This window comes from Procambarus clarkii, chromosome 93, assembly GCF_040958095.1.
Source record: "Procambarus clarkii isolate CNS0578487 chromosome 93, FALCON_Pclarkii_2.0, whole genome shotgun sequence".
Lineage (NCBI taxonomy): Eukaryota > Metazoa > Arthropoda > Malacostraca > Decapoda > Cambaridae > Procambarus > Procambarus clarkii.
The window spans coordinates 388609-406916 of record NC_091242.1 but is presented as its reverse complement, the minus strand read 5'-3'; the positions used below and the strand labels follow the sequence as shown (position 1 = coordinate 406916).

Here is an 18308-nt window from a genome sequence, read left to right as displayed (position 1 = left end):
CTTCATAAAGAGAATAGTACAAAGTTCTACTATTCAGTTGCTTAGAACGCCAATCTTTGTACAATGGTTATCTTGAGATGATTTCGGGGCTTTTTAGTGTCCCCCGCGGGCCGGTCCTCGACCAGGCCTCCGCCCCCAGGAAGCAGCCCGTGACAGCTGACTAACTCCCAGGTACCTATTTACTGCTAGGTAACAGGGGCATTCAGGGTGAAAGAAACTTTGCCCATTTGTTTCTGCCTCGTGCGGGAATCGAACCCGCGCCACAGAATTACGAGTCCTGCGCGCTACCCACCAGGCTACGAGGCCACTCCGGTGCACATAGTTACGGAAACAACTATCTAAACAGGAGAATGGGTTGTATTATTGGCTGCCAGTCAAAATGATATATTGAATAAAATTGATAATTTGTTATAGAATGACAACCAGTAAATTGTTAATCTTATTGAAAGTGAAATTACAGTGCTGCATTTAATTTTTCCACTATGTGGTTAATAGTTTAAGACTACTAAATATACTCTTAAATAGTACATTAGTACTGATTAACAGTACTAATGATCAGTACTGTTCAGTATTAATTGGCATAGATTATCTAAACCAATTGCTTGTTTCTTCAGAGTGGTGCATTTTTAAAATGTGTGAACTTCCGTGCATCTTCCACACTGTTCTTATGGTTTACCAGTTGCTTCATTATACATGTTGCAGCACATGGGAGTACTGCATACAGTACCAGTATAGAGTACCCTTTTAGATGACAACGTAAAGAGTACATAACTTGTTTCATGCCATGAAAATAAAAAAGAAGTTGCTTAAGCTTGTAAGTATTTCTTTTGTAATTAGAATATGGATTATTAAAAGATTTAAGGAACAATGATTGTGAAACTAGAAATTAAAAAAAAATTAGATTGTTTTAAATGTAGAAGTTGCAATAATGATGCAACGGTAAAATTTAAAGAAAAATGCTCTTTTAGGATGATTTGTTTTGGTGGGTACTGGAGCTAAATCATAGCTATAAAGACTTGAAATTTAAAGGCGTGATCTTGAAAAGCAGTTTAATAGCCGAGGAATTTTGACACGGTTTATCCGTGGCAAGAATAGAGTTTTTGAGGATAGTCTCTCTTGTTTCTATCTCGTGAGTTATGACATTGCATTTAAGTGATCAGAACAATGATTTTTACTACTAATTGTACCTACTCTACTTCTCTTTACTGTAACATTGAAATGATGCATAGAAGATACATAGGTTATCTGAAATGCTCAGCTCTTGTAGCTATTTCCTGGTTTAGTGCTTATAGGTAGCTGTATAATTATTGACAAATTAAATTGTTGCATTCTTCAAGATTAGAATCTGTTCATATCTTTTCCTAACTAGGTAAGTGGAATCTCCCATGCTACTTTGCATTCTCAAGTTCTAATTCTTCTCCCTCCCTCCCTCTCTCTCCTCTCCTCCCCCCCCCCATGTTTTGTCTAGGTTATGGTAGTTACTCTATGTACAGTGGAGTCCTCCCATTAATTCATTCATATTGAACATTTTTAAAGAATCTACATACATTTTTCTGTATTCCTATATTTTTTACGTATTCCTAGATGTTTTTGCGTATATTTTGAAAACAGAATTACTTAAAAAATATTTTTTTTTTATAAATGCTAGCATACTTCAGTCCAGTAAATGCACAGACTCGCTCCATTATACTTTTTTTTAAACTGATTACAGTGATGTAGATAAAGTGCCATCCAAGTGAGATGCCATCATACAGTGCAGTAATGATTGTTATTTCTATTCTGCAGTAGTGAAGGCTGGTATTGGTAGCAAGGGGTGAGATATCGGTGAATGGTCATCATGACTGGTTCTCATCGAGAATATACTGTACTGTACTAGTATTTTTAATACAGTATATTTTTCTGTGATGGAAAAGATGGCACTACAATGCAATATTTATTTTTCCTAGATAAAATATTATTTTGAATGTACAGTACAATATTGACCAGCATCATGTTGAGATTTAATGATTTGGAGCAATGTGGGGATTTTGACCAGTGTTCTAGTGACTCCTAGATGCTTGCCTTAAAATGCTTAGCCATGATAGGACAAAAGTTATTCAGCCCAGAACACTACCGAGTCCACTGGGAGAGTCTGGAGACCGCAACCAGGTTTTATGAATAGGCAACCTACAACTGGTGGTGGCACCAGTTGGGGGTCTCCATACTCTACAAATGGACTCGGTAGAGTTCTGGGTTGAAATAGCTTTTGTCCTATCGTGACTGAGTAGAGTAAGGCAAGTGTCTGGGAGACCCTAGAGCGCCGATTCAAATCCCCGCATTGCTCCAAATGGTTTACTTCTAAATGAAGCATGCCAATGTTATTTGTTTCAGTTCTTAAAATTTATTTGATTTGTTTTAAGTTTACCATTAAGTAATAATCGTGCATTGGAAATGCACCTACATGAGCGTTATCTTTTCACACACATATATGATATACAGTACTGTAATTCAACATATTTTGATTTTTCTTAGGAAGTAGTAGGTTATTAAAAGACAATGTTATCCTCATAACAATGATCACAACACCTCACTGTTGTATTATAATCTAGATTTTCAACCAAGTCCAAAATACTGTTTAGGTTTAATGTCAAACATTTTAATGTTGAGTTTGTGAATTAGGTATTCTCAACTAAAATTGCTGGGATATAAGACTCGTTAATGTTTGGAAATGTAAGTCTATGTATCGTTGTATAATACTGTACTTCAAAATTTTTACAAATTCATCCGTAAAGCTGTGCCTTCTTTGGTGTGTACGCGTGCGTGCATGTGTCGTTTTTCTCTCAGTAATTGTTGATTTCTGTGTTTCAACAGTTGAAAGGTTGATGGTCAACGTACGGTGGACATTAAATCGCAGTATTAAGGTAATTTGTTTTTGCACAAATGTGCTCACTTCCCCCTCCCCCCCGTGTGTCACTTTCTAGCACACACTTAAGCTTTACACTGAAATCACTGCACCCACTTCCAGCTCGGCTCCCCTTAAGCGCACAGCCCCATTAAAGATTGTTTTCACAATTTGCGTTGCTTTCCCTTTCCCGTAAACACTCGTTAGTTTGTCACTCATGCTACCGCCACCTCCGACCCCTTGCCTTCACCACTACTACTTACCCTGCACTAGAGCATTGCAAAGTTACCTAGAATTTCACATGGGATTTGGGTCTTCCTATAACCTACCATATATATGTAATACTAACATCTAGGTATTGCATCTGCATTACTCATGGCTGTCTTCCACACCTGTGTGCTCCACTGCTTTCTTGTGCTTGTCCACACAATGTTTTGTGCACATTTAAAAACAATTATATATTCAGGTTACCAGAAGATACCATGTTTTTTTCAAAATGACCAATTTCTTGTTGCATCCATCAATGTGACTTTTTAGCATTGCTTTGTTCTTTTAATTACTTGGGGTATTCATAAAAAAATATGGTAATGAAATCATGATTCATAAATGGCTAATGTTTAACAGAGTGTAGTAATTGTGTGTATTTATACAAAACAGTTTCTTCTTGTGGCTGTCCTCGTATTTACTGTATACTGTACTTACACTTAACTGCTCTTCATTCAGAATAATATATTTTAAAGACATTTTTGTTAGTGTCTTGTTTCCCTTTTTGCTTTTATCTTCTGCTGCTTTAATCCTTTGGCTGCTAGAGAGACAGATCAACCAAGGTGGGTAATGTGCCCTTACCTAGACATTCAGAGCTATTATCAATTCATTAGGTTCTATAACCCAAGTCTGTCTATTTGAATCCATTCGTATAAAACTATGATGTCTGGCTGTCATGCCCAATGTAGGCAAAAGTGCCCTCACGTGTGGGCATCCACTACCCCTCCCCCTTGTGAATGTGAGCCATCCACTTGAAGCACCCACTTTGTGAATATGGGGCATGCACACACCCCCCTTTGAATGTGGGGCATGCACATGCCCCCCTCTTGTAATGTGGGGTATGCACATGCCTCCTTGTATTGTAGGGTACGCATACACCCCTCTTTGAATGTGGGGCATCCACTTGCCCCCTTTGAATATGGGGCATCCACTTAGTACACACACAGAGGGGGTGTACTAAGAACAACAACAACAGCTGTAGTAGAGCAACAGTGGCGAGCTCTGCCATGTCTGTCGCCGGCATCCGGATGACTGCATTGGATGCATTTTTCCTCTTAAGACCAACGATTACGTAGTAGAACCTCGTGCTTCCTTCCACAAAGTGTTCCTCACTAGATGTTAGGGGGAAACTGATGTCGTCTGGCCTATCCAGACCAATATACTAAAACGTACTGGTCCACCGCCTCACACGTAGCTTCATTGTGTGAGTTCTTCTCCCGTGTAAGCGATTGATGAACTGCCCCGGACCAGGACTGCTACCAAATATTCTCCACACAGTTTCACCGTCAAGCACAGCCCGCGGGTTGACACAAAACCCCCCAGCGCCGCCTCTCGAAGTTACCCAGGAGTGCCGTCGTCACTGAGCCTTAGGTGCCATCTTCCACCATCCAGTTCTGCCTCATATTCCCTCAGGAGTCGACAGCAACTTGGTAACGAGTGACTTGGATCTCCCGCCTTTCTCTGCGGAGGTGCCTGACGTCAGGTTCGGGGTGTGATGACATTGGTCAGCCTGGCCAAGCCCCTTCCGCCGACCAATCATGCCACGCATGATTGAACCTCCAGCATGCACTGGGGGTTTCCCTGGAGTGGGAAAGCTCTCCTCTCTTGCAAGCTGCACTGCCATATTGATGATGGCATCGTCTCCTAGCCTCACCCCAATTAAACTTTGAGATCACTGTAACAATTGTAAAAGAGCATGTATTCAAATGAATTTTGTGGATATGAGGCGGCGGCCAGGATGAAGTTGCATGGACAGGGTGAGTCTGAACTATGCATAGAATGTGTTCATGGACAGGGCTGGGTGAAAGCATAAGTGAATGTATTGATATGTATAATAGTTGTAACCTGGCCTGAGTTGTGGTTCCCTGATTGTTTTGCCATTTTCTGCTGTATAATCCCAGAAAGTTCTGACCCCCCAGATGAGGCATTTTTGCTCATGTACCATATACATAACAATTTTATATATAAGCAATGCATTTTAAATATACTCTGCTATAAAATAAAAATAAAAATGCAGTATTTGTGGAAAATGTATATACAGTGGAACCTCGATTAACAAATTTAATCCTTTCTGGTACCAAGCTCGTCGTGTGAAATCCTCGTCTTTCAAAACAAATTTCCCCATTTAAAATATTGGAAATAAAAATAATTCGTTCCACCACAGAAAAACATCAATATGATAATCGATTTTTTAATAATGGAGCAGCCTACCTGACATACACTACACATACATATATGATCACTACCTACAAAATTCTCAAGAGGAATTAACAGAGTAGATAACGATAAACTGTTTAACATGGTGGGGGGGGGGATGCGAACTAGGGGACACAGGTGGAAACTTAGTACCCACATGAGCCACAGGGACGTTAGAAAGAATTTTTTCAGTGTCAGAGTAGTTAATAAATGGAATGCATTAGGCAGTGATGTGGTGGAGGCTGCCTCCATACACGGTTTCAAATGTAGATATGATAGAGCCCAGTAGGCTCAGAAATCTGTACACCAGTTGATTGACAGTTGAGAGGCGGGACCAAAGAGCCAGAGCTCAACCCCCCACAAGCACAATTAGGTGAATACATTGAATGAACCTTTATGGCATTTTTTCCTTTTTTCAAATTTGTTCTTTTTTTTTTTTTTTTTTTTTTTTTTTTTTTTTTTTTTTTTTTTTAAAGAAACATGGAACAGCCTACCTGACATACACTGAACAACCTTTATGACATTTGTTCTTTTTTCAACTTTTCCTCTTTTTATAGCAAAAGGTTCGTTCAGCGTATGTCAGGTAGGCTGCTCCAGGTTTCTTAAAAAAATAAAATAAAAAAATAAAAATGAACAAATCTGAAAATGAAAAATGTCATAAAGGTTTGTTCAGTGTTTGTCAGGTATGATGCTCTATTATGACAATCCTTCTTTGTTTCAAATGTGTTCAATTTGTTTAGTATTTTTCATTTAGTTAATAATAATGGAGCAGCCTACCTGGCACACACTGCACGAACCTTTATGACATTTGTTCTTTTTTTCAATTTTTTCAATTTTTGTTTATTCTACAAAAAAAAATCAGTGCTTTGCAACATTACAGCAGTTACCCCTTTACAGCCCAGCATCATTAGCATCTTCAAACAAAAAAAATAATTTATTTGCATGGTCAGAGGCGTCCGAGAATGTGCGAGAAGCAGCTGGAATGCACCATGTGGTTTTCTCGTTAATCAAACGAGCGCTCGCCAATCGAGACAAATTGTCACCGATCGGCGCACTCGTTACTAAAAATGCTCGTAATTTGAGGCACTCGTCACTCGAGGTTCCATTGTATACATCTGGTATACTTGTACATAGATATTTTACTGTTCAGTATTTGGATATGACCCCATTAGCCTTTAAGTGTTCTGGTATGGTATACAGCACAGTCGAACATCATATAAGGCCTAACAGTGTGCAAAACTCCTGCTGTAAGCTGCCAGATTAACCACCTTTAAGCAGCCTCGTCTAACTACTCAGGCTTCGATTAAAATTGGAGTAAAATGCCAAATGATAGTCATTTTACTCCAATTTTCTTCTTCTCTCCTACAGAAACTGTTCTTACAGAGATACCGAATTATTGTAGCCATGTCTCTTCCCAAGTTTTCTCGATCTTCTCAGTCAATTAAGCCTTTTCTCCCATGTTAAGATGGGAGACAAAGGCTTATCTCCCTCTTCCTCCTTCAACTTTACTACTGCTGCTGGTAAGCACCTTTTTTAACTTAATGAATTAGGCAAAGAAAAAGATAAAAATCATTGAATACTAAGAAGCCACACTACCCAGTGAAAGGCACATGCCAAGACATGTGCAGGCATGGTTGTTCTGCAGATACTGTACAAAAAGAAAGAGGCCAAATAAGCAAATTATTTTTCAGGACTGTTAATGTTAAGTTAAAATTTCAAAATTAAATGCCCTTTTTTTAGTATTTGTACCACTAAAGGCAAGAGAATAGCAAATTTGCTTTAAATTCAATATGGCGATAGTATCAGACAGTCAAGCCGGTTCACCAAGACAGCTAGTGAGGCAAACACCATATTACGGCTCACTGAGCATCTGTTCATTGGCAAAGTCTTTCAGGCTTTCTTGAGCTCCAGCTCACTGTGATCCAGCCAAGGTAGGTTATAATGTACTGTACTGTGATATACAGTACATATGATAATTATCAAGGAGCTCAAGGCATCTTGTTTATCATGAAGTGATTGGTTGCTGCTTTGGATGACTTCTGTCATGGTGATGAAATGCCATGGTGTTCTATTGTGTGAATGATGACATGAATGGAAAATTCTTTTAACATCTAAAACTTTTACCATACAATATTATTCATCTTTTTTGTTTTTATCTCATCTGATGCCTCCAACCACAATGGGAAAGTTGGAAATGGTTTTAGGTGTTAATGATAATATAGAGTATGTAAGTAACATGGCTGCTAAATGAGCTTTATTCTAAGTGCATTTCTTGGCATCAGTTTGACACATTTTGTGTTAGAATAGCATAGTGTTGTTCTTTACTAGAACAAATAGTTTAACAGTATAAATACTATAGTTTTATTTGCTCTGGAGTGTTCTCAGAGTTTAGCATATACACATTGTTCCCCATGTAATAGGCTTTTGAGCATGGTATTATGATGATTTTGTAATTAGTATGTTAATGCTCTTCTGTTATTGCCTGAAATTTGAACATATTTACTTTATATTGTTTGTTTTGGTGAGCTCTTTGGGAGAAATTGTATTAAAGCTTTTTAAAAAGTCATGATACTGTTGAATTTGATTCTCATTAATATTAGAAATGCTTTTTTTATGAATAATTAAAGTACCAATGTTACTTTGTGATGAATTATGAAACGAATGGACTTTGCTTTACATAGTGCCAACTGTAAAAGCTGCTACCAGTATCATTTATGGTGATGGGTGATTTCCTCAAAGTAGTATTCCTGAGGGGCCTGACAGCTGAGTGGGCAGCGTTTCGGATTCATAGTCCTGAAGTTCCGGGTTCGATCCCCGGTGGAGGCGGAAACAAATGGGCAGAGTTTCTTTCACCCTGATGCTTCTGTTACCCAGCAGTAAATAGGTACCTGGGAGATAGACAGGTGCTATAGGCTGCTTCCTGGGGAAGTGTAACAAAAAGGAGGCCTGGTCGAGGACTGGGCCGCAGGGACACTAAACCCCGAAATCATCTCATGATAACCTCAAGAGAATATCCTAAATAAACATCTCGAGTTGACATTCACTAAAACCTGTTTTCCTTTCCAGGCAATATTGCCCATGTTCTATTGTATTGATACGTGGTGGGTAAAGTGGTATGTTTATAATAGTTTGTACAAGAAAAACATACTTTTTTTTTATTATTAATACATTAGGTACATCTGCATTAGTGCAGCTACCCTAGACTATATGAAGTGGAGTACAGTGTGTCAAAAAAGCTAACTACGTGATGCTATGAAATCCCCATCACACAGGATGGTTAGTCATACAGAGGCATGTGATAGGCAGTCTGCACTGGCAGACTCCGGAAGCATTTTGAGGATATCATCAACACAAGATTGAATAAGGAAGCAGTGGTAATAAAAGTCTCCATCTCGCAGGATGGTTAGTCATACAGGGCCATATGTTTAGTAGCCTGCACTGGCAAATTTTGGGTACACTGTGAGGATATCTTTAAGAATACAAGAGTGAATAAAGTAATTGCAAAGCTCCAGGTACCTCATGCCAACAGAAAAACATAAAAGTTGATATTCATTTATTAAGTCTAAGGATTTTAACAATATAATTTGGTTACTATGTATGGTATTGCTGTCATAGTTCTGCCTAGTATCGCTGATTGGATAATTGTGGCTGGTTTCAATGGAATACATTAACTAGATATCCTTAATATGGGATATCTTATGATTTGGTTTGGCTTCTATTGACATGAAACTTTTTCAGTGTGCAAAATCTTAAAATGCCTTAACATATTGACTTAAGCTAAAATGCTTTAGATACATTTCTTATGAAATTGAGCTCTGTATTGATATGTTGGGCAGTGTGACCTTTGGAAGGAACTGCACTCAATAACAAATGTTTGTGTGAAAAATACAACAAAATCATAATCTTGAACTTGGGAGCTTGCCATGAGTTTATCACAGTTGGCTAGGTACTCATAATGAATGAATTCCTTTGCTCTTTGTTAATTATTTCATGCCTTTGGTGGTCTAATTACAGTACACACACACACACACGTACGCACGCGCGCAGCATAGTTCCATCACTGCCCTTCATACCAACAACTACTACAGATCCACAAACTGTCTTAACAAAATAGTTTCCAATATATTTAGTAGATGTGTGTTGATCAGTCTTTGGCCTTTACTTAATTGCTTTAAAATAGTATTCACTGAATACTGTATTATACACAAAATATTTTCCAGGGTGTAAATTATGTTGTATCATTCTCTTTTGCATTTCAAGGAATACAGTTGAAGGAATTTTTAAGTATAGAATTCTCAATAACTTAGTTGTCTTATTAAATAGATTTGGTCCTTAAATGCCCTTAAATTGAGTAGTTGATATGCTACAGTATTTCACTTCGGCGAGTAACTGTACTAGGGGTTTTTGAAGTCATTGACATAGCATGTCCTGTTTGAATGATTAATTTTTTTTAATAGGTGTAATAATTACTCTGTGTTCTTTAAATGTTAGATCCAGCTCTATTACTATACTCTGTTATATGTAGATTCCACTGTGCACTACTATGTTATATGGAGATTCCACTGTGCACTACTATTCTGTACTGTATTCTCTTTATTTGGTTTAATTTTTATGTAGCGTTTTGGCTTTCCTCACAAGTCAAGCCTGGCCTCGGGCTGGGCTTGGGGAGAAGAAGAACTCCCAGAACCCCATCAAGCAGGTATCAAGCAAGCCAGTGGGGATGTGCCTATTTTACGGAACTACAAGAAGTCGTATTTGAAACTGCCGTAGCCTCCTTGGGAAGAACAAAACCAGAGACTGAGTATCATCCCCTGGTATGATCTGGTTAGCTGTTGCCACTGGACATTAATGTGGTATTGCCTGTATTGATATAGTTTCCCAAGAAGAGAGGTGTTTTGAATTTCAATATTGTTATTTAATCAAACATGTAGCTACATATTTTAAAATTTAAATAATTTGTAGCTAGGTGAGTTACATCTGGGATTCTCAAACATGTGGTATGCATACCCCTTGTGTACTCTCTAGTGTATATATATTCTAGTGTATATATATATTTGTTATGGTCAATAAAGATTGCTTTATTGACCGTAGCACACTTGGAAAGTATACACACACTAGACCAACCTAGGAACACACACTAGAGAGAGCACCTGTATGCCGGTATGATAAACTAACTTACATAATGTACACAGTCATGTTATTCAGTTATTAATTGCAAGAAACTTGAACTGTTTGAACCCACTTGATACTTTTAGCATTATTCTACTAGAACATAATGTATACTGCACGCACGTTAATTTCTAATCGCTCATCTCTCCTATTTGTGCTGCTCGCCTGCAGGGTCTTAAACAAGGAAAGGGCAACAAAAACCCCCTCAAATGTGTAAGTGATGGACACCTCAAGACATCCAATTCTAGGCTGGTTATTTTAATGTTCTGTATTTATCTTCTTTTTAATACTAGTTAAAGCTGAAAAGTTACAAACGTTAGAATGACTTTATCTCTACATTTTTTGGTATATTGAAATGTTTTGTATTTAAACATATTTTAAAGCCTGTGTTCTTATTACCTTTTATTTTATCTGTAGTATGTATATTAAATATTTTGCCACATTCTGCGATATAGCCCTAAAGATGCATCAGTATTCTGTACTGTATAATCTTCTGTAATGTTTTTCTCTGTGTACAAAATACATCAATCTCAAAAGTTAAAAATGTCATAGTGGGCATATAATTTTAGTACATGTACTATACTGTATGTAGAGCCTATTATATAGTGGGCATATAATCTTAGTACTGTATACTGAATGTAGAAACTATTAAAGTACTACCCTGTATTACCCTTTGACAATTTGTAATTTAAATATTGTATGTATACATTTTATTTCAAAAGGTTTTCTTCAACATTAAATAAATAATTTTTGTTGCTTTGTTTCTTTGTAGCTTCTCTCACTACCTTCAGATGATACGTGCCTGACCAGAAGTTTGATCTTTTCCGCTATCTCTTAGTTTATTGAAGTAGCAAATGTATGGCTATCTCTTTAACAACAAATTTTGTTTCAGTGGTCAACCGGAAGTGACGACCACCACTACCTCTTACAGTGTTGATTACGGCCCCCACACCACCAACGGTCACCACCACGACTCGCCCGATACGTCAAGACACTCTGTGTCGTCTGCAGGGCAGGACAGCACACAGTTGGTCTCCAGAAAGCAGACACAACACACTACACAACAGGTTAGATGCTGGATGTAGGGCAAGAGCTGCTAAGATTTATTTGATGAAAAACATGGTACATGATGTCATTACAAAGACAAACAGTATCATTGATTATATTTTAAAATATATTTGCTATTATAGTACTAGTATAGTACAGTACTCCACCATTATACTGTAGTGAGTTCATTTTTACCTCATGAAAGGGGGAATGGGACAGTGATGATACTGACTGACATAATTTATTATTATTATTACTGTATTGGTATTGTTATTGTTGGCCTGTTTCCCACTTTCATTGGGTTGGGATGCATTTACATGGGAAACTAGGAAAAGTAGAAAAATAGGGCAGATAATTACAGTATATAATATAACATTTACAGATTAGAATGTAGTTTACTAAGATGCAGGAGATACTTTATAATAAGATGACTTTCAACCAATATAAAGAGGGTAGACAACGGAAAAGTATATACAGCACCAGCTTAACTAAATATGTATCCTAGCCTTTCGATCCCGGGCGCCGGCGATAAACAATGGGCAGAGTTTCTTTCACCCTATGCCCCTGTTACCTAGCAGTAAAATAGGTACCTGGGTGTTAGTCAGCTGTCACGGGCTGCTTCCTGGGGGTGGAGGCCTGGTCGAGGACCGGGCCGCGGGGACACTAAAAGCCCCGAAATCATCTCAAGATAACCTCAAGATAGCCTATTGTTTTTTTCTTTGTACCCTAATGAGACCTTTCCATCACGTTCTCTCTCTATTTGCAGCAAGTTAGTTGCATTTCTTTACCTTTAGCTTGTTGAACTTGACTTGCATAAGTTCCTCAGTAATGTTAATCTTTGTCTTCATCAAACCACTGTTAAGTATTTTTCTTTATTCATCATATCCTAATTGTGCGTGTACTAGTAATTGCTTCTCATCTACTGATGCAGTACACACCACCCAAAAAATTAACTTCAACAGCCTCATTGCTAGTTCTGCTTATAATTCCGTGGTCATGCATTGTTCCTATTAACTTAGAAGTGTACTGGGGCATTCAATTTCTTCCTAGGGATCCAATTGATTTTATATTCTAAACTTGTAATATTATTCTTTGTTTCTTCCACTATTGCTCCATGTTTGTAGTGCCCATATAAATTTAAATGGCTCAACTTGGCACTTTTTAATATTTAATTTTTTCATGTTTTGCCAGATAACGACGACAACAAAAGTTATCCGTGAAGTGCACCACATTGGTCCCGACGGTGAAGTGTTGGATTCTTATCAAAGTGGTGAATATAACCCGTACGGTCAAGCCCCCCTACAACCCGGCTATGCCATGGACTCCTATCGCCCTCATTCTCCTGCCAGTGAAGCTGGTAAGTTGAGGCATGTTTTTTAACTTTCAACATTTTTAATTTGCTGCTGATCATATCATTTAGTCATATAGAAAAAAAATAAATATTTTTGTCAAGTGTTTTTTGCAAATGCTTTTTTAAAATGCTGTTCTCACCAAATTTGCAGGCTCACGAAGTCGTTATGAAGGTTACCCACCCACTTCGAATGCCGGTTATGAGTATGACCCATATTCACGGGGACCTCCGGCCCGTCAAGATTATCCATATGATCAAGTTGGCTATCCACCTCAGACTCAAGCTAGCTACAGTGGTCACTACCGAGATGCTGCAGGTAACTACGTGGATCCTGGCTACTTGCAACGCCCCCCCACCCCTCCATCACCTAGTGAGCGCTCCGAGTCTCCCCCTCCTCATCGCACCATGCAGCAAGGTACGTGCTTCTCTGTATCACACATGCTTTTCACTCACACGTTACTTTTTCCTGGACATGATGTACAAAGATTGGAAACACTTTCTCTTTAAATTACTGCTCCTTTGAGATTGGCCTTATTAGCATGCATGCACGCACACACACACACACATATATATATATATTTCAGTTGCATATATGCCTGGAGACCGTTCAGGCTTGTTCGCATATATATATATATATATATATATATATATATATATATATGTATATATATATATATATATATATATATATATATATATGTATATATATATATATATATGTATATGTATATATATATATGTATATATATATATATATATATATATATATATATATATATATATATATATATATATATATATATATATATATATATATATATATATATATAAACATTGGTTATTTTTTAGGATTACATTTCTTCACATTTTCCTGCCACTGCAATCATAACCTGTATAGCAAAGGTTTACCATGTACTGGCTGTTGAGTAATGAAGAACTTTGCTTTAGAGTTGCTGCTCATTTATTAAGATGATAATTACCCTTTAAACTGAAGGTTGGCTATTGCCACCTGTTAACATGTGTTGCTGGTCTACTCTATGGGAAGTGTTTAAGGAGCACTTTGCTCTAGTTTTACAGGGGGTATTGTTGGCTTTACTTACCTCATAACTATCACTTATCTGCCACTGAATAAAGTTACTTTGATTCATCGTTTTGGGACACTTGTGTTGCATTTCATGTGAGTGAAACTTGACCTGCTCTGATAGTGTTAACACAATCCTTCTGTAGTAGTGAGCAAAGCTTGCTATCTGCATACAACACAATCATCATAATTACATTATCTGTAACTCTGGTTTCATATTGAATTGGATGGCGATTCCATTATGTTTCTCTTAAGACATGAAATACAGTTAGTGACATTTTTATGTGAACTACTGCATTTTTTCAAAAAATTTCTACAAGTACTTAAGCCGTGTTTGGCACTGATATACAGTAAGGCAAATGTAGTAAGTTGCCAGTTTCCATTCTGTGTGTAGTACTCCAGGTCTTCTTTGCCGACTCTCTCTGAGTAAAGAAGACCTCTTGAGGCTAACATCAGGCTCTGCTTTGCCTTCACTTTAACTCTCCATCCAGCAGGAAGAGGTAAGTCTTACCTCTCAACTTTCTTCTCATTTCATGTGTTTTGTGTGAACTTTGTCAAGTATGACATTAGAATATATTTTAGTCTTTGATTTTGTTGTATGAAGCACAGTACTCAGACTGGCTATTGTGCAGTGCAACATTTTGGGCAGTGTTTGTGCTTTAGATCAGTGCTGATGTTGAACTAGAATTGTATATAGTTGATATACAGTAACCTGATGTCAGTATTGGTTCACACGGTGTTCTGCTGTGAGTTAAGATAAAACAATATTATAAAGTAAGGAAACAATTGAAAACAGCAGTTAAATAAAATATAAACTGAACTACAGCATTAATGTTTTAAAATCTTTATTATGAATCATAACTTCTTACCAGGATATTGGTGAAAGCAAAAGGAAGGGGGGACTAATTCCTTGATGTGTAGTGTTCTGTTCAGTGTGGTTCTAATCAGTACTTGCATTGAATTATAAAGGGATATGTATTCTGTATAGTATTTAGATATTTTACTAGCACTTGACAGGTTGTTCCATCAATATATAGGTGGAGTAATGGGGGGCGGGGGGGCTCGAGATGAGAATGTGCTTGGATATTGTTAATTTAGTGCATAATAGGTGGGGGGGGGGTTTACTCGGCAGTGCTCAGGCTGATCCGGTGCCCAGGTCTTTTTCCCCCCACACACACTTTCCCATCTTCCCATACACACCCTTTCCATTTCCCCACATCATTAATACATACTGTGTTTATCACTGTCAACATCTTTACACCATCTGCATTCCAACTACACACACCCTCCCCATCTCCCACCTACACACACACTCCCCATCTTCAACACAGCCTCCCCATATTGCCCCCACAAACCTTCTCCATGTCCTTCCCACATATACTCCACATTGCTTTCCCTGCCCACAAACCCCCATTACCAGTCTCCTCCCAACCTGCCCACACATGCCCTTTTCCCCGTCTCCTCCCTCCCTCCCTAGTCCACACACTCCCCCTTTCCCCATATCATCTTGCCCTGCCCACATGCCTGTACTCCCTTCCCACATCAATGTAGCCAAAGGTTGAGCAAAGAATGCAAATCTCTTCTGAACATATGTTTTAACAATCAATACTGTATCTGAATTCACTTTTTTTAAACTAATGCTGAAGTCTGTTGACTCAAAGCTGAACATTTCACATTTGCAAACTTCATGAAGGAGAGGCATTGGGGACATGCACACTGAAAGGGATGTCTAAATACTTGGGGTTTATTATTTATAAGAGCTGCAATATTGTTTCAGCTCAGTCGGCAAATGAAGTCACAAGGCATACATGTTAGTGCCTTTGTTGATGTTGACAAATCTTTGTAGATGGTGGTGTGGACAAGTTGACTAGTGGTTACCAGGGAGGAAGATGGGAAAGGGAGAGTAACTACAGGAATTGGAAAGGGAAAGATTTGGGAGTGGATATAGTTGCGACACAAACACTAGAGGCACACACAAACAGGATAACATTAACAGCATATGGGATGCTGGCAAATATATAATAGCGAGCATAAGAAATATTGCCGGAACAACCGTGGACATCTTCAAGAGAAAACTAGATAATTTTCTCCAAGGAGTGCAGGACCAACCAGGCTGTGGTGGATATGTGGGCCTGCAGGCTGCTGCAAGCAACAGCCTGGTGGACCAAACTCTCACAAGTATAGCTTGGTCTAGGGCTGGGCTTGGGGAGTGGAAGAACTCCCAGAACCCCCATCAATCAGGTATTAGGCAGTGATATGGTGGAGGCAGACTCCATAGACAGTTCCAAATTTAGATATTTAGTAGGCTCAGGAATCTGTATACTAGTTGATTGACAGTTGAGAAGGAGGACCAAAGAGCCAGAGCTAAACTCCCGCAAGCACAAATACACACACACATACACACATGGGCCTCGTGGCTGAGTGGACAGCGCTCAAGGGTTGTAGTCCTAAAGGCCCGGGTTCGATCCCCGGCCGAGGTAGAAACAAATGGGCAGTTTCTTTCACCTGATACTTCTGTTCACCTAGCAATAAATAAGTACCAACTAGTTGCAGTGTATTCTGGCTGCATCTTGGGGCTGTGTGTGTGTGTGTTTTAGAGAGGAATATGTGTAGTAGATATGATGGAGGAAATCATACCTACTATGCAAGAAGAGGTCGAGTCGGTACATTAGACAACCGGCGGTTAAAAAGGTGGGGTTCAGGAGCTAATAGCACGATTCTGCAGACACAAATATTAAAATGTGCTTACTGCAGAATGAGGGGTCTTAGATGGAAACTGGAGATGCAAATGACACCAGGAAGAACTTTTTCAATATTAGAGCTGTCAATAAATGGAATAGGCTAGATGCAGAAGTCGTTAGAGCTAATTCGATTCAAAATTTTAAATGTAAGTATGACAAAAGTGTGTGAAGTGAGTCATTGCATTAATCTAAGAACATTCAGAAGACATGGCTAGCTTGACCCTGCAAGCACATCTAGGTGAGTACACAGTGTGTCAGTTCATCAGCTGCTGTTGTTGTTTTTAGATTCAGCGACTCTGAACAAAAAGTTCCAAGTACCAAGGGCTATGGTCTTGTGACCTGTTATGGGCATTTGACCTCTGGTTTCCAACTAAGAACCCAGGGTCGTAACATGACCATAGTACACAAAAGGTCTTATGGACTTACAAAGGGCCTTGCAAAGGGTCCCAGTAGTACAGTCGGGTTCGTTCTCCACACACAGTTGAGAATTCTGGGTTCGTATTCTGGGTGGGAAAGAAATGGTTGGGCACATTTCCTTTCACTTAATGCTTCTGTTCACCTAGCAGCGAGTACGAATTCAGGAGTTAGTCAGCTTGTTACGGGTTTGCATCCTGGGAGGGGTCAGTAATTCGACCCTGGGGGTAGGGTAAACCTCGATTATAGCCAAACTTGCATGAATACACTCTGGCTTCCTGTCCTTCGACACAGTGAATTATTATTATTATTAATTACCTGGCACAGGAGTGGGGCTGTGACGAGTTCGTCAGCTATCACGTTTATTTCTACAGTGGAAACAAGGTAGGGCTCCCCCCACCCTCCACTCCCCGCCGTGGGCGCCCCCCACCCTCCACTCCCCGCCGTGGGCGCCCCCCACCCTCCACTCCCCGCCGTGGGCGCCCCCCACCCTCCACTCCCCGCCGTGGGCGCCCCCCCCCCTCCCGCCACTGGTTGCTTAAAAAAGGTGCTACACCTTATGCACAACATTTCACTAATTTATTGTCTCCTGTAATGTCTGTAGGAAGGAGCTGCAGCGATTATATTTACTAGTAATGTATAGCAAGTATTTAGCATTGTCGGCTCGCAACATATTGGTCCCGGGTTCGATTCCCTTGTTGGACGAAACGTTCGCCACGTTCCCTTCAACTTTACGCTTTATTAATGTAGCGGTAATATGTAGAAACCTGTTGTTGGCTCGGGAATCACTGTCCCCGTGAGTTAGGCAACTTGTGGATTGTATCCTTACAAAAAATCAGCCGCTGACGTAGGTAGGCTACGATAGGCCTAACAGTTTTCCTGTCCTCGGTAATAGGAAACAATAATTACTGGTTGTTAGCGGGCACATCATGCTCCTACACCAGTTGCTTGGATAATACAGATGTGTCAATGGCGAGTTATATGGATGGAATACTTCTGATTTTTTACATTTTTTGGAGAGTAGGGGGAAGGGGGGAAAGGAAGGGGGCAGGTGGGTGTTGACAGGGGAGGTGGTTGTGGTGATGGAATGGGGAGATAGTTGGCAGGGAAGGGAGTAAGATTATGGTGGCGAGGAGGGGTTGGGTCGGTAGAGGTAGGGTGGGG

General features: G+C 39.2%; 1 protein-coding gene across 8 annotated transcripts in view; it reads left to right on the top strand.

Annotated features, from left to right (window-relative positions):
- The window catches only part of p120ctn (adherens junction protein p120), a 153597-nt gene that overhangs the window by 82832 nt on the left and 52457 nt on the right, over window positions 1-18308 (top strand). For 7 of the 8 annotated variants that reach the window (XM_069319445.1, XM_069319447.1, XM_045728662.2 and 4 more), the window contains 3 exons: window positions 11403-11577; window positions 12749-12914; window positions 13060-13323. In XM_069319445.1, coding sequence (XP_069175546.1) covers window positions 11403-11577; window positions 12749-12914; window positions 13060-13323 — 605 coding nt within the window. The remainder of the gene's footprint in view (window positions 1-11402; window positions 11578-12748; window positions 12915-13059; window positions 13324-18308) is intronic. The other variant, XM_069319449.1, reaches the window with a different exon arrangement.